Here is a 23217-nt window from a genome sequence, read left to right on the forward strand (position 1 = left end):
ACGGCAATGCCTCACATGTGACCAAAAAATACCAGTTGGGCGCATGGCAGGACTCAGAAGGGAAGGAGTGATTTTTGGATTTGGCAGCACAGATTTTGGTGGAATGAATGGTGGGTGCCATGTTGCATTAGCAAGACTCCCAAAGCACCAATACAGTGGAACCCCCCCACAAGTCACCCCATTTTGCAAAGTACACCCCTCAGGGAATTCATCTAGGGGTATAGTGTACATTTCAAACCCCCAGGGGTTTCACCAATTTTGATACAACTGGGCAGTGAAAATGAAAAATTACATTTTTTTACACAAAAATGCAGTTCTGGCTCAAAATTTTTCATTTTCACAAGGAATGAAGGAGACAAAGCACCCCAAAATCTGTGCCCCAATTTCTCCCGAGTACGGCAATGCCTCACATGTGACCAAAAAATACCAGTTGGGCGCATGGCAGGACTCAGAAGGGAAGGAGTGATTTTTGGATTTGGCAGCACAGATTTTGGTGGAATGAATGGTGGGTGCCATGTTGCATTAGCAAGACTCCCAAAGCACCAATACAGTGGAACCCCCCCACAAGTGACCCCATTTTGCAAACTACACTCCTCAGGGAATTCATCTAGGGGTATAGTGTACATTTCAAACCCCCAGGGGTTTCACCAATTTTGGTACAACTGGGCTGTGAAAATGAAAAATTACATTTTTTTTACACAAAAATGTACTTCTGGCTCAAAATTTTTCATTTTCACAAGGAATGAAGGAGACAAAGCACCCCAAAATCTGTGCCCCCATTTCTCCAGAGTACGGCAATGCCTCACATGTGACCAAAAAATACCAGTTGGGTGCATGGCAGGACTCAGAAGGGAAGGAGTGATTTTTGGATTTTGGAGCACAGATTTTGGTGGAATGAATGGTGGGTGCTATGTTGCATTACCAATACAGTGGAACCCCCCCACAAGTGACCCCATTTTGCAAACTACACTCCTCAGGGAATTCATCTAGGGGTATAGTGTACATTTCAAACCCCCAGGGGTTTCACCAATTTTGGTACAACTGGGCTGTGAAAATGAAAAATTACATTTTTTTACACAAAAATGTACTTCTGGCTCAAAATTTTTCATTTTCACAAGGAATGAAGGAGACAAAGCACCCCAAAATCTGTGCCCCCATTTCTCCAGAGTACGGCAATGCCTCACATGTGACCAAAAAATACCAGTTGGGTGCATGGCAGGACTCAGAAGGGAAGGAGTGATTTTTGGATTTTGCAGCTCAGATTCTGGTGGAATGAATGGTGGGTGCTATGTGGCATTAGCAAGACCCCCGAAGCACGGTGAAATGATGAACCTAATAATCCATAGATGTGTGGTATATTTTGAAACACTCCTTTATACATAGGCCGGGTTTGTCGGGGCAAGTTTCACAGTGAAAAATAGTTTCCTTTCTTATTCCCTTTTTATAGCAAACTTTGCACCTTTTTTGTGTCCTGCCCTTTCTTGCAGTGGAGGGGATTTCGTTGGGAAAATGCTGCCCTGGTACAATACGGGGGCCAGTACTAGAAGTACTGGGGCCCTCTGCCTGCTGGTTCCCAAATATTAGGCCCTTTATGACTTCCTCTTGAAAGTGCATAAATGTCCCCCTCTGGCCGGTAGAACGGAATAGCACGTAAGCGTTATACAGTGCCATCTGGATGATATACACGGCCAGCTTCTTGTACCAGATATTTGTTTTCCGCAGGGCACTGTACGGCTTCAGTACCTGATCTGAAAGATCCACTCCGCCCATGTACTTATTGTAATCTAGGATACAATTTGGTTTTGAGGTGTGGGTACTGGTACCTCGTACAGGGATGGAGGTGGTACTGTCTCCATGAATTGTTGTCAGTATAAGGACATCCCTCTTGTCCTTATATTTGACCAACAACATATTTTCGGTGCATATTCCCCTGCTTTCACCCCTTCTCATTACTTGGGCAATGTGCGTTTTTGGGAGGCCTCTTTGGTTCTTACGCACAGTACCGCAAGCTGCTGTACCTCTTGAACCAAGGGCCTTAAACAGGGGGATGCTGGTGTAAAAGTTATCCACATAGAGGTGATAACCCTTATCCAGGAAGGGGTGCATTAAATCCCAGACAATTTTTCCACTAACACCTACGAGGGAGGGGGGGCATTCTGGCGGTTCAATTCTTGAATCCTTCCCTTCATATACCCTAAACTTGTGGGTGTACCCTGTGGTGCTTTCACACAGCTTATACATTTTTATGCCATACCTTGCCCTCTTACTGGGAAGGTACTGGCGGAATTTAACCCTTCCTTTAAAATGTATAAGGGACTCGTCGATGCTAATACATTTATCAGGGATGTATAGCTCTGCAAATTTGGCACTGAAATGATCAATGACCGGCCTGACTTTGAATAGCCTGTCAAAGGTGGGATCATCTCTTGGTGGGCACTGTGCATTATCGGTGTAATGTATAAATTTATGGATTGCCTCAAAACGAGTCCGAGTCATGGCCATACGGTAAAATGGGGTGCTGTACAGAACATCTGTACTCCAATATTGCCTAATTTGTGGCTTTTTTACTATGCCCATATGAAACACCAGACCCCAAAACGTCATCATCTCTACTGCATCTACAGGGGTCCACCTAGCAAATGATGACGTGGGGTTTTGAGCAATAAACTGCTGGGCATATAAATTAGTTTGGTCCACCATTAAATTTATAAAATCATCAGAGAAAAATAATTTGAAAAAGTCAATTTCTCTGAGACCTGTGGAATCAAATTGGATTCCTGGCATGGCCAAAAACTCAGGAACCTGGGGCTCAAAATTGTCTGGTGGTGGGGTCCATACGAGATCAATTATTGGGGGGGGGGGTCTCAGCTGCTCTACGGGGGCGTCTTTGAGGGGGTCCCTCATCACCAGAGGAGGAAGAGGAGCTTAAGACGAATCCTTCAAATTCCCCGCTTGCCTCACTGGCTGTGTCAGAATCAGAAGCAAGCATGGCATATGCCTCCTCCACTTAATACATTCTTCTGGATGACTGGGATGACATTTGGGATGACATTTGGGATGACATTTTTATTTTTGTGTTACTGGTAGTGAAATGTTTCAACACGTGTATAGTGTAGGGGGGGGTACAAACTTTATTTCAACCCGGGGGGGGTATGTAGTGTGTAGTGTGTATGTAGTGCAGAAAAAAAAAATACTTTATACAAAAAAAAAAAATTTGAAGGGGTTAAAAAAATAAAAAATTGAAGGGGTTAAAAAAACAAAAAAAAAGGTCCTGCGCCAAAAATTGAGCACAGATGTCGGTCAGTAACGTCCGTCACTGAACAGCGCTCAAAGGCAACAGGAATTTGATCAAAAAAAAAAAAAAATAGATCAACCCTGTGCCGAAAAAGCTGATCAGTGATGTACGTCACTGATCAGCGCACAGTGGCCACAGGACACCCACAAAATCACAATGTGTGTAAAAAAAAAATTTAAAAAAGACCACACAGCACCCACAAAAAAAAAAAAAAAGGTGATCAGTGATGCGACACTGATTACCAGTGAGGGGCAGCAGATGCACAACCTTTGGTGCAACTGGCAGCAACTGACAGGTATATATAAAAAAAAAAAACCTCTGCGCCCCCAAAAAGTTGCTGATCACCTCAGATATAGTGATCAGCACAAAAGGCGGGGGTAGCAGACACAAAATATACACTCTCTATCACTCTCTGTCACTATCTCTCTCTATCTCTCACTATCTATCACTATCTATCACTATCTATCACTATCTATCACTATCTATCACACTGCAGCAGCAGCACTGACAGTTATATGTATAAAAAAAAACCTGCACCCCCAAAAAGGGGGGGTAGCAGACACAAAATATACACTCTCTATCACTCTCTGTCACTTTCTCTCTCTATCTCTCTATCTCTCACTATCTATCACTATCTATCACTATGACACTGCAGCAGCAGCACTGACAGTTATATATATAAAAAAAAACCTGCACCCCCAAAAAGGGGGGGTAGCAGACACAAATCTCTCTATCTCTCACTATCTATCACTATCTATCACTATCTCTCACTATCTATCACTATGACACTGCAGCAGCAGCAGTGACAGTTATTCATATATAAAAAAACCCTGCACCCCCAAAAAGGGGGGGTAGCAGACACAAAATATAGCTCTCTCTGTCACTATCTCTCTATCTCTCTCTATCTCTCTCTCTCTATCTCTCTATCTCTCTATCACACTGCAGCAGCAGCAGGAAGTCTCAGGAAGTCAGATCCAGGAAGCGTCCAGCACGCTACAAGCAGTGATCAAGTGATCAGGTAAGGTATTTGCAAGGATCAGGTAAGTATTAGCAAGGATCAGGTCAGTATCACGGCAGATAGGCATGGTGACCTCTCTGCACGCTACTCCAGACCGGAATGGCGTCTGCAGCGCAGTCACCGTTAGTTTAAATGTCGCGCCTTGGCTGTGATTGGTCCGTGGGTCCCACGGACCAATCACAGCCTTGGGGGCAGGTGGGGTGAGGGTGGGGTGAGGTGTCATCGTCACCGATGACCCCCTCATGCCCCCTGACGCCCGGCGGTGATTGACACCTGTGTTACCAAGCGTCTGATTCGCTGGTAACACAGGAAAACGCTGTGAATGGCTGTTCACACTGAACAGCCAATCACAGCGATCACCGACGGGGGGGCGGCATCGCAGCCCCCCCTGGGCATGCAGGGACATGTCTGCTGTCAGGGACAGCAGACATCGTCCCTCTGTCACTGCGTCTCGAGACGCAGTGACAGTTTAAAGTCATGACGTATATATACGTCATGTGTCGGGAAGTACTTCCCGGCCATGACGTATATATACGTCAAATGTCGTGAAGGGGTTAATAATCAATCTCATTAATGAATTGGAGCAGTGGTTCAAAATCTTAGACCATTCTATCCTAAAATCATCAGACTCAGTGGTAAAAGAGGGAAGCTTGTCTACTCTTAGACCTCTGGGTATAATACTGTCTTTCAAGTATTGTTCCAGGGTGGCGGTTTCCCACCAAAGCTTTCCCTCTTTTATCAAAAGTTTTTCCATTTTATACATGCCACTATCAAGGCTTTCATCCAATACGATAACATTCTCTGTATCATTATCAAATAGATTGTTAGCACATTCCGTGCGTATCAATCTATGTTTAAACATTTCTAGTCACAGCCGGTATGCAAGGAAAGATGGAGGATACGATACTAGCAAACAAAAAGGACTTGCAACCTGGCGTGAAATGTACAATGAATTAAATGAATAATAAGCAGCTTAATAGGTCCTGGAGACCATCTATCTCCCAGTACAACAATACAAACAATCCGGAGTGGATTATGTGTAAATCATGCCACACCACTAGTGAGATCTCCAGTTATAAATCTAATACCACCAACAAGTCTTATGATATTAAAGATTTCATTACTTGCGGCTCTAATAATGTGGTATGTCTTTTGGAGTGTCAATGCGGCTGTCAGTATGTAGGTCGCACCAGCCGCATGCTGAAAGAGAGACTTGCTGAACACAACCGAAATATTAAAAAGGGTTATGAACTACACAGCTTATCTATGCACTTTAAAGAAATCATTTTGTGGTATAAAATTATGTAACAAAAACTGGAGAACCCGCAATGCAGAGAGCGATCTTGCCAGACTCGAAATGAGAACTATTTTTGAATTAAAAACGCTGGCGCCCAGGGGTTTAAACCTGGATTTCGAATATAAATGTTTTTTTTTTTTAAAAATGGCGTTTTAAAAATATGTTGTTTCGAGATATATCATGCCCTTACTAATTGCTGCTGTTTTCTTCTTGTTTCCCTATGTCCGGCTTTTATACTGTGGAGAGGGAATAGCATTTTAGATCATATTTTTTGCACAGCTCATTCTTTATATTAAAATTGTTTTTAAAGTGTTTTATTACATTTTTTTATATATTATGTATACATACATTTTTATATATTTTTTTTATATATATTGTTATATATCTGTGTCCGAATGTATTACTGTTTTAAATACTGCCCAGGCTGCTCTATGTATTGATATGTAGCGAAAGTTACATCATAAGTGTATTGAATGCAAGCCGGGCTATTTAGGTTCCTATTGGCGGATGAATTACCACGTGACGGAGTGGTTACCTGTTAAAAGGAACAGAGAAACATCGATGGCTTATCTTGATAAAGAAACTCCGGTTCCAAAACGCGTTGACGCCATCCCACCTGCTCACTCCAGCAGTGTTTATACAGAAGGGACTAAGGATCGCTAGGAAGCTAGGTTCTGCAGCGCGAACCCGCCGGATCACCTACGCCTCCTTGTGTTTCCTCTGTCCCACGCCTACCTGTGATTTTACCGTGTGGAATAAAGTGTTATCCCTGCTCAAGCTGTGAATATCTGGTCCATTAAAGAACCTGTTACATGCATGCGAGACTGAATTAGAAAGTAAGTGTCTCTCCAGCTTGATATACAGATGAATGTTTGCTGGTCACTTCCCCTATAAAGAACACGCTATGTGAACGCGAGACAGAACTCTAAAGTAAGTGTCTGTCTGCTGCATGCGTCAAGGGAGGTGATCACCCACACCCATCAGACCCATACTGTGTGCAAGTGAGGATCTGATATCAACACTGATTGCCTGTGACATCCACACTAGGAGATCAGTGATTGTACCTGTACTCAGCGCTTGTGTTGGTCCAACTCCGGATTGTTTGTATTGTTGTATTGGGAGATAGATGGTCTCCAGGACCTATTAAGCTGCTTATTATTCATTTAATTCATTGTACATTTCACGCCAGGTTGCAAGTCCTTTTTGTTTGCTAGCAACAGCCAGATGCCAGATGTTGTGTCGCGTCCCTGGCACTTCTGATCAACACCATTCTTACTATGTCTGGTGTCTTCCTAAGTCCAGAAGGCCGTGCCAGGGGGTACGCATGTGCAGAAGGAAAAACTTTTAAAATGCCACTGAGTTGCCTATTCATGCAACATAAAAATGCTAGAAGTAAGTCTCTCCTTGTGCTGGAGCACTGGAAAGATGGAAATGCCTTCCCCTGATCCCTACAGCCATACCACACTGCATAGACCCGATCCCTACAGCCATACCACATTGCATAGGCCTGATCCCTACAGCCATACCACACTGCATAGGCATGATCCCTACAGCCATACCACACTGCATAGGCCCGATCCCTACAGCCATACCACACTGCATAGGCCCGATCTCATCTGATCTTGGCATCTAAGGAGTGTTTGAGTAGAGGCTTTCCTATTCATTAAGCGATGAAGGGGTTAATCTCCAAGGCATGGCAGAACCTTGATAAAAAAGCAAGGCCAATTATCCATGGTAGGACACCTGTATCCTATTGGTGATGAACAAATCCTGAACTGGTGTATTATTCATTAAGTAGATGCTGCTGAATGAACTTCAGGAACTACTATACCTTTGGAGAATCTGGAGAATTAAGGATGCTGTTGATAGAAGTTTGGAGAATTCCCTTAAAGAAATTGCATGTTCCTTCTACAGTGGCAATTAACTCTTTGATTGCTAACATCTGTGAGGTGCAAACTATCTGCTAAAAAAAAAAAAAAAGCAGAGCTCACATTTGTTTTAAATATGATAGACATATATCTATATCTCTATCTATCCTATATAAGGCAGACCTTACAAGTCATTATGATGATTAAAAATGTTTGGCAATGTCACCTATTTTGACTAATTCGCTTGGCACTGAAAATTGAGTGTATCCATTTTCAGCATCTAGTGCTGACCATGCATCTGACCAACTTTCCACCAACCAGCCAACTAGTTGGTTGGATGGAATAAAAATCTGGTACTGTATGGGAGGAATTGGCATTTTACCAATTTGCTCCAAACATCGGGAAATGGATAAAAACTGTAACTCAGACAAGGTACTGTAGTTAAATCTGTTTAATCACTTTCTGATGATGGGGCCTGCCACATGCCACGGCCTAAGTAGCGGGAAGCCGCAGGTGTCAGCATGGCTCCAGCTGCGATACCTGTGTAATGCCTGCAGCCTGTCGCCCCCCTCAGAGTGGCAGTGAGTATCATACCCCTTTCACATTGCAGCTTTAACACAGTATATTGCCATTTTTTTACCGTTTTAAAACGGGAGCAGCTGCAGTGTGAAAGCTCCATTGTCAATTTACCGGTTACAGAATACCGGTATTTTGAAACGTGTTAAAAGCAGGATCCTACACGGTTTTGAGCTGTTTTCCCTGCAGTCTGAACAGCTCAGAAACGGTATTTGGTACAAATGATAACCACACAAGGGTGATAGGTTATCTCCCTGCATGATCCCCACCCACAAGCAGGAAATAAACATTTAAAATGACATTGTATGGCTTTCTATGGGTGAAACGGGTTGAATCTGAAAGGTATTGAAACTGCAATATACTGTTTACAACATGCAATATGAAAGGGGTTTAACTGGCTTTTGACCCGTTTTAAGACACGTTTACAAAAACGGGTTGAAAGCAGGTTTGCAATGTGAAACCAGTATTACTGTGTGAGGCGGCCGTCTCTATTAATTCCGCCCCTGCTCTGTAGGTCTGTACACCTGGCAGTAATTCTCAGTATTGGGAAGCCCCGGCTCTAGTCTAGTATGCCGAATCTCCAGCCACCCTCCTGCAGTGCTTTAATTCTCCTGCCCCTGTCAACCCCCTCAGTGCGGCTATTTGCTAGGGAACCCTAAGTGGTCATTCAGACCATGCGGTGACCTAATCCTTAACATTATCGGTAACGGTAGTAAAGTATATTGGACCTCTCGTGGATGTGGATCTGTGGTAACGGTGGTAAAGTATATTGGACCTCTCGTGGATGTGGATCTGTGGCTGCAGTGAGGTATTATGTGTGTGTGTATATATACAGGGACTGATTAACCAATAGGCTGCCTGGCTGGCACTGTAGCATGAAGTCTTCTTCACATACCTCAAGCATTAGATCCTACATATCACTTGTATAACCTTCATTACATGCACATGGGCGGTATGACTGGCATGTCCCTGAGCGCCCATACATGTGTGTTTAGCTGCATAACAAGGGGAGCTACATGTGTATCAGCCTAGAGCATCTGGAACCTTTTAACCCCTTCAGTGGTGGGTTTTTCTGGGGCAGGAGTACCTAAATAGGACAGGTTTTTCCTGTCCCAGAAAAACCATCCACTGATGGGTTAGATGAGTCCCAGCGCTCCCCTTCCCCCCCAGCCCCTCCGCTCCAGCGGTCTTCAGTGGAGCTCCCCTGCCGCTGCGGCCGCTGCCAATCATAGCAGCACACTAGCCGGCAGCAGGCGGCAGGCTCGGGAGGATTCGGACGCCTGAACACCCGAGCGATCCCGAGCCCCCCGAACTGTGCCGAACATCCCCGAGCCTGCCACCATCTCTTCCAAAGTAATGGGGGCGGCAGGGGAGAGAAGGTGAACGATCGCCGGAGCGAAGGTGATGGGGGGGGGGGGCACAAAAGTGGAGGTGGGGAGGGAGCGGCCTAGTGGGAGTCGCTGCTGAGGTGATGCGCTAGTGGTGCACACCTGCAGGCACCACTGGCGCACACCTGTAGATTTGTGGCATGCCCGGAAATTTTCCGGGACTGCCCGCTGCGGCACCGCAGCTTGGCCCGGAAAATTTCCGGGACTGCCACTGAAGGGGTTAAACATTGTTTTGCACAGTTTTTGCTTTTTTGGGGGGTTTGCTCTGCTACCAAAGCTGAATCACGCCCCATCTGAATGCAGAGTTGCATGCTGTCCCAACACATCTACCTGTGGAAGCAGTAGTCATCATTATCATCGCATACTTGAACCACCTCTGTACTTGCTGCAAGACACCATCTGAAATGAGGCAGATCAGAGTGTATTCACATCTCTGTACCCTCGCTCAGCTTAGCCTACGTGTGTCCCGTTGTCTCCCAGGTTCACACCGTCAGCCGTAATGGAGTCCACTGCACATGCATCCCCTCAGCTGCACTTAGGGAGTGACTAGTTGCCCTAGTAATAAGCGCTGCGTAAATTGTGTGCGCTATATAAGAAACTATTAATAAATAAATAAATAGTAACAATATGATCATTGCAATGGTAGTATTTTCTTATTGTTGGGTTGTTCTGTGCATAATATAATGCCCTTTCTACATTTTTTCCTTTTTTAATAAAACAGACGAATGCTTTTTGAGCTTTATGAAAACATCACCAAGGAGGACCTACAGAATATAATATTCCTCTTGAAACTTCCAAACAAGTTCAAAGAAAACAAGGTGAGACTCCTATGTCCCAGTTTTGATGCTTAATGGGATAAACAATTACATTATTAAGGCAGTATCATTTATCAGCAATGTGGGAATTCAGACATCACGTTAATTGTGGTTCAGCTTGATCACAGATTTTCCTGCTCAACTCTGAGATGCAAGGAAAAATCTGCGACATTGGCAGGTTCTGTAGAAAGAGTTGGAATTTCCAGATCTGTTGCCGCTACTTGACCCACTTTGAAGTGTTCCAAACTGAATTTTTGTCTCAAGTCTGTAAAGTCCAATACAATTCAGTTTTACTACTTATTCACATTTAAATGTGTGCTTTTTATTTATTTGCTTTCCCTAACACGGTCACATCTGACCGTCCAGTAGCCATCAGGCTCAACCCAGCCCTTCAGGGCCGCCGATTTATGATTTTTCGCTGGTGGGTGCTAGAAGGGGCATGTCCTTTAGGGAAGGGGTGTCGCCCAGCACTGGGCCCCCACAGAACCCCCCCCCAGCAGTCCGGGATGGAGGCAGGCAGGGATCTGGGCAGTGCAGCACCGTGGTCCGTGCAGTGCTGGGGAGGCTGCGGGGTCCCTGCAGTGGATGGGCAGTCAAAGGCAGGGTCCCTGCGGCAGATGGGAACTAGTAGCAGTATTGGCAATACCGCTACTAGTTCCCATCCGCCGTAAGGACCCTGCCGCTGACTTCCCATCCACTGCAGGGCCCAGCTGTCCCACCAATAATGTGCCTTTTAAAGTTCAGACTTCAGTGGCACAGGTTCTCGGCGAGCGATGGTTGCTAATAATTTTACCATGGGTGCTCGGGCCCCGGTGCACCCAAGGAATAAGCGCCAATGGTCCCCTTGGTTGTTGCGGCAGCATTTCCCCAACTGGCCATGCTTCCCACAGCCTGAGCTATAGTAGCTCAATACAGCCACAGGCAGTTCTCCCATGCATGGCCACCCAGAATGAGAAAATCTGAGATCCTAGCAGGATCGTACACAGGGCAGAGTCAGTAAAGTGAAAAAGCAAGTCATTTTGTGTCTGGAACACATCATGTTGCAATGAAGAGTAAAATACTGATCTGTTTCTGCATGTAGCCCACAGATATTAGACATCTTTAGTTTTACACTGCAATTTGCCCACTAACTAATACCAACGTAAATAGATTTACTGAGGATAAGGACAAAGCAGGACTGTTAAATACATTTTTCTCATCTGTGCTTACTAGGAATGAGCAGACAACCCACAGTTACCACAAATAGGAAGAGCCAACTTGAACTTAATATTGAATTCCATACAGATGAGATATAAAAGAGGCTCCGCAAAATCAAAACAAAAAATGGTACTTGTTTCCTAGAACGGCGCCCACGATATTGATCTTAGGCATCGCAAGGAAAAAAATCGCGTCAGTCGCCTCGCACGCGGCCAAAAAAACGCATGCGATGCGACCGACGCGATTACCGCAATTTTACATAGGGAACAATGTTAAATGGCCCAATTGACCCGATTTCACATAGGGAACAATGTTAAATGGCCCACAGACCCCAAATACCCACCCTGAAGTGTGAAATGGCCCCCCCAATTGTTAACGCCACCCCACGATCAACGTCAACCCGAAGCGTGGCGAGCGCAGCGGTACGCGTCCTCCGACCTTTTCATACCCCCACTATCCACGTCGGCATGGAGTTGAGAATAGAAAGTGTGGCGAGCCACCGAGCCCGAAGCGTGGCGAGCGGACGCGGATACCTTCACAGGTATCCGCGTCCCCTTGCGGGATTCACAGGTATCCGCGTCCCCTCGCGTGGCTCGCTGCGCTCTCCACGCTTCGGGCTTGGTGGCTCACTGCGCTCGCCACACTTTCTATTCTCAACACCACGCCAATGTGGATAGTGGGGGTATGAAAAGGTCGGAGGACGCGTACCGCCGCCCCTCGCGGACTCGTTGCGCTCGCCACGCTTCGGGTTGACGTTGATCATGGGGTGGCGTTAACAATTGGGGGAGCCATTTCACACTTCAGGGTGGCTATTTGGGGTCTGTGGGCCATTTAACATTGTTCCCTATGTAAAATCGGTAATCGCGTCGGTCGCATCACATGCGATTTTTTTGGCCGCATGCAATGCGACCGACGCGATTTACATTTTACCATGCATTTCTATGTAAAATCTCAGTCATCGCATCGGTCGCATCGCATGCCATTATAATGGCATGCGATGCCCACGATGGGCGCCGTTCTAGGAAACAAGTATCCAAAAAATCCCCAGGTCTGGAAAAGATTTATCCTAGGGTTCAAATGGAATTAAAGGAGTAGTTAGTAAACGCTCTGTATTACATTTTCATTAGCTCATTTTTATCTGGTAAGGTGCCTAAGGACTGTAGAATAGCAGAGGTAGTACCAATATTCAACAAAGGGATGGTATGGGTTATTGTCTATATAATTCAAAGGTTGGGTTTATCTCCGGCGCTTCTAGGGTGGCAGCTTGCGGTGTACCAAATGAGTCTAACCTTTTAAGACTTACAGAATCTAAATACGAGAAAAATGGGAACGGTGCACCCAACTTAGCGCTCCCCTTGTGAGGACACCACAGTGTTAAAAATGAAGAGATAATACTTCCTTCTAAATCAATCTGGTATGGTTTTTCTTTTCCTCAAATTGATCCCTGCTGGCAATCTCAGTAGGTTGGTTCCCGGTGTATATGTGAAACAAAGGAATACAAACACAAAATTGTATGTTTGCTGGTGCTTTTCCTTTCTATATTATGCTGTGAGGCAATTGATTTAGAAGGAAGTATTCTCTCTTCATTTATAACACTGTGGTGTCCTCACAAGGGGAGCGCTAAGTTGGGTGCACCATTCCCATTTTTCTGGTATGGGTTATTGGGTCGACCACCTGAAGGGTCAACATGCTGAAAGACTATGGAGGGGCTGTAGACATGGTCTTCCTGGAATATGCTAGGAAATTGGAGGATTTGGAAATAGGGGTAAAAATTTGTAAATGGGTAGGAAACTGGCTGCAGAATGGAAAACAAAACATGGTTGTGAACGGTGCAGTATTGGGTCGGATACATGTACTAAGTAGAGTGCCACAGGGTTCAGTGCTAGGGCCTGTTTTATTTACCATTCACTAATGATATAGGGGTTTCCATCTTTGCTGATGAAACAAACCGGCAGGGTAATTAGAACAATTAAAGATGTCTCCATGGCCTAGAAATCCACCCCCTGACCTGCCTGATGCTCTCCCGGAGTGTGGTAGGAGGGGAAGCCAGACCAGCTTGTGTACAGGACTTTCTTATATTACAAACTCACTAATCTGCATTTGACCTGTTTGTCTGATTTATGGTAGAAAGCTACTCCTGTCCAGTTGTGCTGGAGTGGAGCTTGAGCAAAGGGTCCCCATAGGAAATAAGCCGCTCCCCAGAAGGAAATAAGAACTAGATATAGGGAAAACATGGGGAAATCACAAAATGCTACAATGGCGAACCGGCTTGCTAAATATGCCAGACACCATGCTACCCCCATGTCCTCAGCCAAAGGAGAAAGCTCTCCTCCAGTCACTTTTATCTTCACATTACTTCACTACTCAGATCGTGATGCAATCCTGAAGTTGGCAAGAACAAAAGGGCCCTTAATGTGGGACAATAAAAAGTTCTCAGTTTTTCCGGATTATGCAAGCGGTGTACAGCAAGGAAGAGCACAATTCTACCAGATCAAAAAACGGCTGAGGAAATTGGAGTTACAATATGCGATGATTTTTCTGGCCAAACTGCGGGTCATATATGAAGGCAATGCTAAGTTCTTCTTGACTCCAAATGAGGCAGCAATCTGGCTCGATAGTAAATACCCAAAACAAAACAAGACAAGACAAGACAAGAATACTGTCACCCCGCCGCTGATAGGATCGTATATATGCTTAGGTTTCTTAAGTGGACAAATAAAGGACTCAGAAATAAGGAGACGAACAGCAGGTATAATACCAACGTTTCAAAACCCTTAGGTTTTTTATCAAGGTGCAGCGAGAACAACTTACAAGCGTCAGTGATCTTACCTAAGTAGAGACTGGCTCCATTCGTGTCCAGCGTCGGCGCCGGCCGGGGAGGCGCCAGGTGATGACGTCATCTCCCCTCAGCACGCTTGCCGGGGGCACGGCAGGAGGCCGGTCCTGGTGAACCAATTGCAATCAAAACAATGACGTTTTGCTGAAAACAACATAATAACAGTGTGAGAAACAGTGCAAATCATAATAACAACAAATCTGTGTGAATGTGAACAAAAACATCAAAGCATATATTGAATGAGAAAGTGCCTAACAAATTTGAATAGTGATGGAAAAATATATATAAAGAGGTTACTGCAGCAGAAACAATACGCAATCACATAAACAATATTTATATAAGGGGTTCTCTACTAGAAAGCAATATTAATCTAATAAGTCAAGTGATTGTATCTGTTAAGATAATGTCTTGGATGGGATCCTGATAGCTTTGTAGCCATCCGATATCGATAGTGGTCAGTGTCTAAATAATGAATACACACTAGAGATAGGTTATATCGCCATGTGAAATCATTAAAGAGATGGTCAAATGGCTGTATGCCTTACTTATATCATAAAAAGCAGCTCAACCCCAGGTTTTCATTCAGCCCTTTAGGGGCAAGGGTGTCTAACATGAAAATCCAGCGGCTTTCCTTTTGGAGTAACATCAGGGATCTGTTACCCCCTCTGACTGGCGGTGGCACATGGTCGATACGTTGGTATTATACCTGCTGTTCGTCTCCTTATTTCTGAGTGCCGCCGCCCCCCCCGCATGTGATATATATATATATATATATATATAGATAGATACTCGGCGTTGCGGCCTGGCACTCTCCCAAAACAGTATCGCCCCGGTGCCCTCCGGAAAATATTTAGGATGGTTAGATGCTCAAAGACAAACTGCGGCACTCCAGGGTCTTGTACAAAGTCAAAGTGGCATTTATTACTTAAATGCAAGAAAGATCCGACGTTTCGAGGACCTAGTCCCCGTTTTCAAGGTGTAGGTAGATAGATAGATATAACTGGATAGATCGATATAGCACTGAGCCTGTATAGTAGGGGGTCACTGAACGTGTATAGTAGGGGGTCACTGAACGTGTATAGTAGGGGGTCACTGAGCGCGTATAGTAGGAGGTCACTGAGCCTCTATAGTAGGGGGTCACTGAGCCTGTATAGTAGGGGGTCACTGAGCCTGTATAGTAGGGAGTCACTGAGCCTGTATTGTAGGGGGTCGCTGAGCGTGTATAGTAGGGGGTCACTGAGCGTGTATAGTAGGGGGTCACTGAGCCTGTATAGTAGGGGGTCACTGAGCCTGTATAGTAGGGGGTCACTGAGCTTGTATAGTAGGGGGTCACTGAGCCTGTATAGTAGGGGGTCACTGAGCCTGTATAGTAGGCGGTCACTGAGCTTGTATAGTAGGGGGTCACTGAGCCTGTATAGTAGGGGGTCACTGAGCCTGTATAGTAGGGGGTCACTGAGCCTGTATAGTAGGGGGTCACTGAGCCTGTATAGTAGGGGGGTCACTGAGCGTGTATAGTAGGGGCGGTCACTGAGCCTGTATAGTAGGGGGGGTCACTGAGCCTGTATAGTAGGGGTTCACTGAGCCTGTATAGTAGGGGGGTCACTGAGCGTGTGTAGTAGGGGGGGTCACTGAGCCTGTATAGTAAGGGGTCACAGAGCCTGTTGCTTGGTGTTATTCATGTTTCATCATTTAGCTAATGTTGTCCCTGTCTTATTTCCTCTTACTTCACGTCTCTTCAGAGTTTTCTGGATATATTGTGTTATATGGAGAAAAAAGAAACGATATCTGAAAATAACTTGGAAGTTCTGGAAAATGCATTATGCCTTGTGTCACAGAACCTTGTGAGGATTATAACCAGCTACAAGAAAGGTAGGCAAACTAGTACTTTATTTCTAATATCAGAGTCCACATGGATTTATAATGGGGCCTACACACATAGAGATTTAGCATGAGAGATTCCCGGAATCTAGATTGCTCATATAGCGCCAGCGATGTGCATGAGCGATTAAGCATGGGCGATTTCAGTTAAGCAGGTTATCGCTGATCGCTATCGCCCACTACACAAAACCCGGACTATGTGCAGTTTCCTGGTAAGCAATCTGACTAGATTAATGGTACATGCTCATTCTACATCTCCCAGGGATAGTGACGCGCAGGGCCCTACACACACAGTGATGTCAAATTGTCAGCTCGCTTAGAAAATAGCTAGGTGTGTAGGCCACATAAGTGCTGCAGAATACTTTTCCTGTGCTTGCTTTTTGCTCAATGACATCACAGTATGACCTCATAGAACAGCCTTTTATATGTTGCATTCATATTTTTTTAGTTATAAGGTGCCACCAGGGTTCGGTAGAATAGTACTCAGTTGAGAAATTTAAAATATGCACAAGAACTGACATCCCCATATATGTCACCCAATGCTAATTAGATAGATGTGGAAAGGGAGTGGGGGATTCTTGCCCAATCTCCCCCATACATGTCTGACAGTGATCTTGATCACAAATAAAAATGGGTTAATGTGTTAGATTGTCTACTTTTAAAAATGGTATGTTAGATTGATCCTTCTGTGACAGGTAATAAGTGTCCTCACATGAATATTTTCAGAGTAATGGTGCGTGCAAAAAATAATAATATACAGTAGTGAGACAGTGCTCAAATAAAAATGTGTGGAATTATCGAATGGATAAGTGAGCATACCCAACTCACAAGGAAAGGGTGAAGATGAGTGCATAAAGGTTTCTTTTACAGGGCACCTAGGTGATAAGGTGAGTGAAGATTACCAATTTTCTAGGAGATGTGTAATCAGGTGCGTACCATACTCACACAGCATTAAGGTCATCTTAAAAGGGTATCTTTGTTTTTCTAATTTTTCTTAGGATAAATTTTCTCCAATTAGGGTTGAGCAGATCGATGAAACCATAGAATGTAAAATAATTTTCTATATTAGGGTACTTGATATGTAAAAATGGGTAAAGTGACCCTGCTAAAAGGGAGATGCATACCCTACTAAAAGAAACCTTTATGCGCTCATCTTCACCCGTACGCCCATTTATCCCTTCAATAATTCCACACATTTTTATTTGAGCACTGTCTCACTACTGTTTATTATTATTTTTTACATGCACCATTACTCTGAAAATATTTGTGAGAACTACATTGAAAGAACCTAGTCAAAACTCTGTACTATACTGGAGTATGACAGGAGAGGTTCCTCCACCCACATTCATGCCACCCTGTCTTCTTGCATCCATGTCCATGCTGCTTATTCCTTCCATCTGTTCTGTTTTCTTCCAACCCATCCATACTGCTCTACCCCCCCCCCCCCACATTGCTCTGTATACCCCAAATCCATGACACTGTTTTATCCATCTGCGCCACTTTGTCTCCCCATCCGTGCTATTTAGTCTTCCCCCACTATCAATGCCTTTTTGTCCTCCCATCCACACCATTCCTACCCCATCCGCAGCTCTCTTGCTCAGACCTTCATACTGTGTTCTCACTGCCAGTGAGAAATACACGGCTTTTCCCCAGCATTAAAATGCAGAGGACTGCAGGGACGGACCCCCGTTCTCACTGCAAGACAATTTCCTGGGTGAAGAAGTTCTACCCGGTAATTTGCCCTTTAACATGGGTTTTTCTTCAGTGTGAATGGGTCAACCCGTGTCTGCATACCCGGATCTCAAACACGGGTAAAAAGAAGGGTTTTACCCGTGCATGAGATCCGGGTATGCGACCCGTTCACACTGCAGAGAAACCCGTGTTAAAAGGCAAATTCCCGTGTCAACATGCTAGACCCGGGTAATTGCCTGCAGTGAGAACGGGGTATCAGGACGAGGAACATCAAGCACCAATCTTCCAAAGTTTTGGAGATTGGTGCTTGATCCTCTGAATGTAGTGTTCCTTCTAGGAACCAAACGGGGCAGGGCGCTGGAGGGGCGGACCAGGAACGGCGACGGCACATATGGGGGCGTGGGCTTCACCGGTGCACTCTGGCAGGACAGGCAGCAGGCTGTTTTAGCGGGGCACTGCTAGAGGGGCAGGGTGCATTTTGCCCTTTAAAAATCACGCCCCGCTAAAACAGCCTAGCGGGAACACTATCTGAATGCACCTAAAACCCCTATGTCTACACATAGGGGTTTTAGGTGCATTCAGAGGATCAAGCACCAATCTCCAAAACTTTGGAACTTCCCAGCATGTCTTGCTCCTCTCCCCTATAACCCTGCCTCCATGTACAGGACACCAGCGACTTCTGCGCTGCTGCTCCGACACCCCTGCCGGCGTACATTATATTCCGGCAGCTAAATGACACGTAGGAAGAGAAAGTCAAGAGAGTGACTAAAGGGAACCCGACAAGGTTTTTTTGGAGCACACTTGTGAATTGATATATGAAAATGATATGATGATGGCAATTAAAATGTAACTTTTATTGGTTAACACTAAAATAAACCCCAAGCTTTCAAGTTTATTTAACAGTGTGCGATGTGGGACAGTGTCAAAAGCCTTACTAGATTAGCTACATCTACAGCCCCACCTTGCTCTATTACTAGTCACCCAGTCAAAAAAGTCAATAAGATTTGTTTGACCTGATCTTCCCCCTTCCGGTTTCGGATCCTGTAAGTTGCTGGTTTTGAGATATTCTACAACTCTTTGTTTTAAGAGTGCTTCCATCAATTTCCCTACTTCTGATGTAAGGCTCACTGGTCGATAGTTGCTTACCTCTTCTTTACTTCCACTTTTGTGCAGTGGGACTACATTTGCTGTTTTCCAGTCCTCTAGATTGCTCCAGTAGCTAGTGACTAGTTTAATAGTTTGGTTAATGGTTTTACCAGCTCCCCTTTTAAGCTCTTTTAGTATCCTAGGATGTATCCCATCTGGCCCCATTAAATTATCCACTTTCAGTTTTGAGAGTTCGGTTAGGACTTTCTCCTCCTGGAAATGAACTTGTTTCTCCCTCATTTTTCTGACTATACTTGCAACTTAACTGTGGCCCCTTCCCCTCTCTTTCAGCAGTGAATACGGAGCAGAAATAATTATTAATATGATCTGCTATTACATTGTCTCCCTTAAGAAGACTTCCACTCTCTGTCTTTAATCTTATTACTCCACTTTTTGTTTTTCTCCTTTCACTTCTATACCTAAAAAACGTTTTCCCCCCTTTACCCACTGACTGGGCCATTTTCTCCTCGGACTGTGCTTTTGCACATCTGATTACCTTTTTAGCCTCCTTCTGTCTAACCAGCTACACCTCTTTGTCCTCATTATTCTGCGTCTGCTTATATTTCCTAAAGGCCAACTTTTTTGCTTTCACAATACTTGCTACTTTTTTTGGAAACCACACTGGTTTCCTTTTCCTTGTGTTTTTTCCTAACTCTTTTGACGCAAAGTTCTGTTGCTTTTAGTATTGCACTTTTTAATTTTTCCCACTTCTCCTGCACTCCTTGCAAGTTCCTCCACTCTGCCAAAGAATCCCTTACAGAGTTTCCCTTTTCTACAAAATCAGCCTTCCTAAATCTAACACCTTTGTTTTTGCGTGCGATGAGTCGGTCTATGTCTTTATTCTGAACCATACTGCTTGATGGTCACCCTAAGGGATATAATGCCACAGCCAGGGGATTCACTTGGCCAAAACATTTATCGCCCCTAGTAGTTAGCAAAAGCTGTGAACTTTTGGGGAGGTGGGGGACCCCCCCCCCCTCCAAATAGAGCTGTCCACCCTCTCCAGGGTACACCAGTCTTGGGCTCTCTCCCAAACCCATGGGCAGGGGTGCAGGGTTGATAGCTGAAATAATATTGTCATTTGCAGTGAGACTATACTGTAGGTCCCAGAAAACCTTCTCCACATGCTGGTGTAACACATGGGTAAGTATCAGGTTGAATTTCAAGTATTTTAGACTGAAGCTATTTAATTTCTTTTGATGAGGTGGTCCAGTGTCTCATACCATTCACAGAACATAAGGTATTGCATATAACACCAACAGCATTTTCATTTTCACAACAATAAAGGAGAATTTTAAAAATGAAAGTTTATTATACTGGAACACTTCTTTCTTCTTATTTCGTGGCAGCCAGACAATGGGTTCATCCCTCTCCCCTATTACATTTAGACAGGTAGTTTTTCCCTAGGACACGCCCCTTCTTCCTTCTGTATATCAACCAGCTCCTTCCCCCTTGCCGTTAGTCTTTTTCCTGTCTCCTAAGAGACTAGGCAGGTTAGATTAGAGTTATGTTATTCTTACTTACTAGTAGGCGTTATGCTGCTAGTCCTGGGCAGCATTAAGGGTGGCGGTGCCGTTCCCTTCCTATGCTCCTGGCCGGCGGCATGGACTAATGCGCAGCTACTCCTCTCCTCTCAGGAGTGTTCTCCCATGGCCGGGGTTCCGGAGGATGGCCTGTAGCCAGCGTGCTGCACTATGCAGCGTCCGGAGGCAGGGGAGATGTGGTCGGCGTTTCCGGATCATGGCCACGTGTGTAGGCGGGCGCACAGGGATGACGCGTCGTGCCTGCTGCTGCCGGCTTTGAAGACGGAAGCGTTGTGCGTTCCACTTCAGCGTGTGTTCCAGTGGGCGGAAGTGCCCTATGTAATGCGCCTGGATGGTGTCATAGGCACTTCCAGCACTGTATGCACCACACAGCACTGTTTTAACAGGATACACCCTGCAGATATGGAGGAAGCCTCTCAGAAAGTGTCTACATTGCTGCCCAGGTAGGTCCTCTTTTAAGAGGACTGGCTTTATATATTTTCAGTCAGATAGTTATGTTTTTTCTGTTTATACCACAGTGAGCCTTTGGTAGTTAAGAAGAAAGTGACCAAGACATGTGTGGCTTGTGATAAATCCTTTACTGGTGAAAGTTCTATGTGTCAGGACTGTACAAAGGAGTCTTCTTCCCGTGTTGGTACTGCTTCTCAGTTAAGCAAATTAATGACATGGATGAAAAAGAACTTTGTGACAAAAGAGGAATTTCATGGAAAAAGGTCTAGATCACAAACTAGTTTAGACCAGGAATTTGACACACAACCCAGAGTTGTAGATTCTGATGCCGGTGGTTCTGGTGGTTCGGGCACAGAATCTGGTGAATTGCCCGAGGAAGAGCTTTCATTTAATTTAGAACTTGTGGAGATTGTCCTCAAAGATCTATATAAGACTTTAAATTATAAACAGCCAATTAAAACTGAGTAGGATGCCCTGTTTGAAGATAGGACAAAGAAAGGAAGATGTTTTCCTGTTCATAAAGTTGTTAAGGAGATCCTTACAAAGGAATGGGGCCACACAGACAAATGTATTGGCTCTGTTAAAAGAGTGGAGCGTATGTATCCTATTAACGATACAGAATTTTTGAAGTGGTGCAGTATTCTCAAAATTGACGCTGTGTCACCACTAGGACAACCATCCCTTTATAGGACAGTGCTTCCCTTAAGGATCCAATGGATAAGAGAAAGGGAAAGAGCATTAAAAAGACTGCATATTTCCAGTTCTGTTTCCATCAAATCTGGGGTGGCTATAGCTTCCTCAGCGAGAGCACTCAGAATTTGGTGCGCCTCATTACAGGAGGACTTGCAAGACAAAATTGCTAGAGACCAAATCATTAGTAGTCTAGCTCAAATTCAACTGGCAATAGACTATATATGCGAGGCATCACTGGACGTGCTGGATTACTCAGCAAAGTCATTAACATCTGGAGTGGTGGCCGGAAGGGCCCTGTGGCTGAAGTCATGGGCGGCAGACTCCCACTCTAAAAACAAACTGGCTACACTAACTTTTGAGGGAGAATTCCTTTTTGGTAGCAAACTAGACCAGATGATACAGTGAATGTCTGGAGGCAAGTCCGTGAGGTTGCCGCTGGACAAGAGAGGAATATCCTCAAGTTACTTTCCTAGACAAAGCTTTAGACAAGCCAGGTCTTATAGGCCTGGTAGGTCATTTCGGGAAAGGTATGCATCAGGGACCTCCAGGGCATTCTTTCGCCAAACAGTTAAGAGAGGTGCCCCTAAACAGTGACATTTCAGGTCCCGTGGGGAAAATCCCGGTGGCCGAAGGATTGCTAGAGTTCGCTCAAAAATGGAAGCAAACTGTCCGGGACACCTGGGTATTGGAGGTGGTCTCCACAGGGTACCAATTAGAATTCCTCGCAAAGCCCAGACGGGCAAGATTTTTTATTTCACAGCTCCCAAGCTTTGGGGTAGAGAGAGAAGCATTCATTTCAAGCATACAGGATCATGTTCCAGAGGCGGAAGAAGGCCTAGGTTTCTACTCAAGACTTTTTGTCGTAAAGAAAAGTTCTGGAGGACTCAGAACTATCTTAGATCTGAGAGACCTAAACAGACGGCAAAATCCATCCTGATGGGGTTGAGGAAGAACGACTATCTCGTTTCAATAGATTTAAGAGACACTTATTTTCATGTCCCTATCTGTTTGCAAGACAGAAAATTTCTAAGGTTTTGCGTGGGAAGAAATCATTTTCAGTTCACGTGCTTTCCATTTGGTCTTACATCCTCTCCGAGGGTGTTTACAAAAACGTTGGTGGTCCTAATAGAAGGTCTCAGAAAGAAGAACATTTCAGTTTGGGCTTATCTGGACGACTTACTGATTTCAGCAAGGTCAGAAAGCGAAGCCATTCTAGCCTCAGAAACCACTATCCAGTTTCTCCAAGATCATCGCTGGCTCATCAATTGGGAGAAAAACCATTTGATACCTACGCAAACTATCCCATTCCTAGGCATCATGATAGATACAGTAAAGTTTGAAATCTCACTTACCAGTCAGAGATGCAACAAAATTCAAGATTTAATCTGCGTGCTATGAGAAGAGGCAAAGGTACCACTGAGATCAGCAGTGAGTCTACTGGGGATGATGGCATCAACCATGGAGGTTGTCCCCTGGCCCAGGTGGCACATGAGGACGTTGCAGTGGTATCATCTGCGGTATTCC

The 23217-nt window shown here is 44.8% G+C and overlaps 1 protein-coding gene across 5 annotated transcripts in view; it reads left to right on the forward strand.

The window, feature by feature from the left end:
- The window catches only part of LOC146020716 (caspase-8-like), a 115958-nt gene that overhangs the window by 20808 nt on the left and 71933 nt on the right, over positions 1 to 23217 (forward strand). For all 5 annotated transcript variants that reach the window (XM_083154077.1, XM_083154079.1, XM_083154078.1 and 2 more), the window contains exons 3-4: positions 10164 to 10260; positions 16030 to 16159. In XM_083154077.1, the coding sequence (XP_083010203.1) occupies positions 10164 to 10260; positions 16030 to 16159 (227 nt within the window). The remainder of the gene's footprint in view (positions 1 to 10163; positions 10261 to 16029; positions 16160 to 23217) is intronic.

This window comes from Crinia signifera, chromosome 7 (assembly GCF_055691185.1).
Source record: "Crinia signifera chromosome 7, ASM5569118v1, whole genome shotgun sequence".
NCBI classification, from domain to species: domain Eukaryota; kingdom Metazoa; phylum Chordata; class Amphibia; order Anura; family Myobatrachidae; genus Crinia; species Crinia signifera.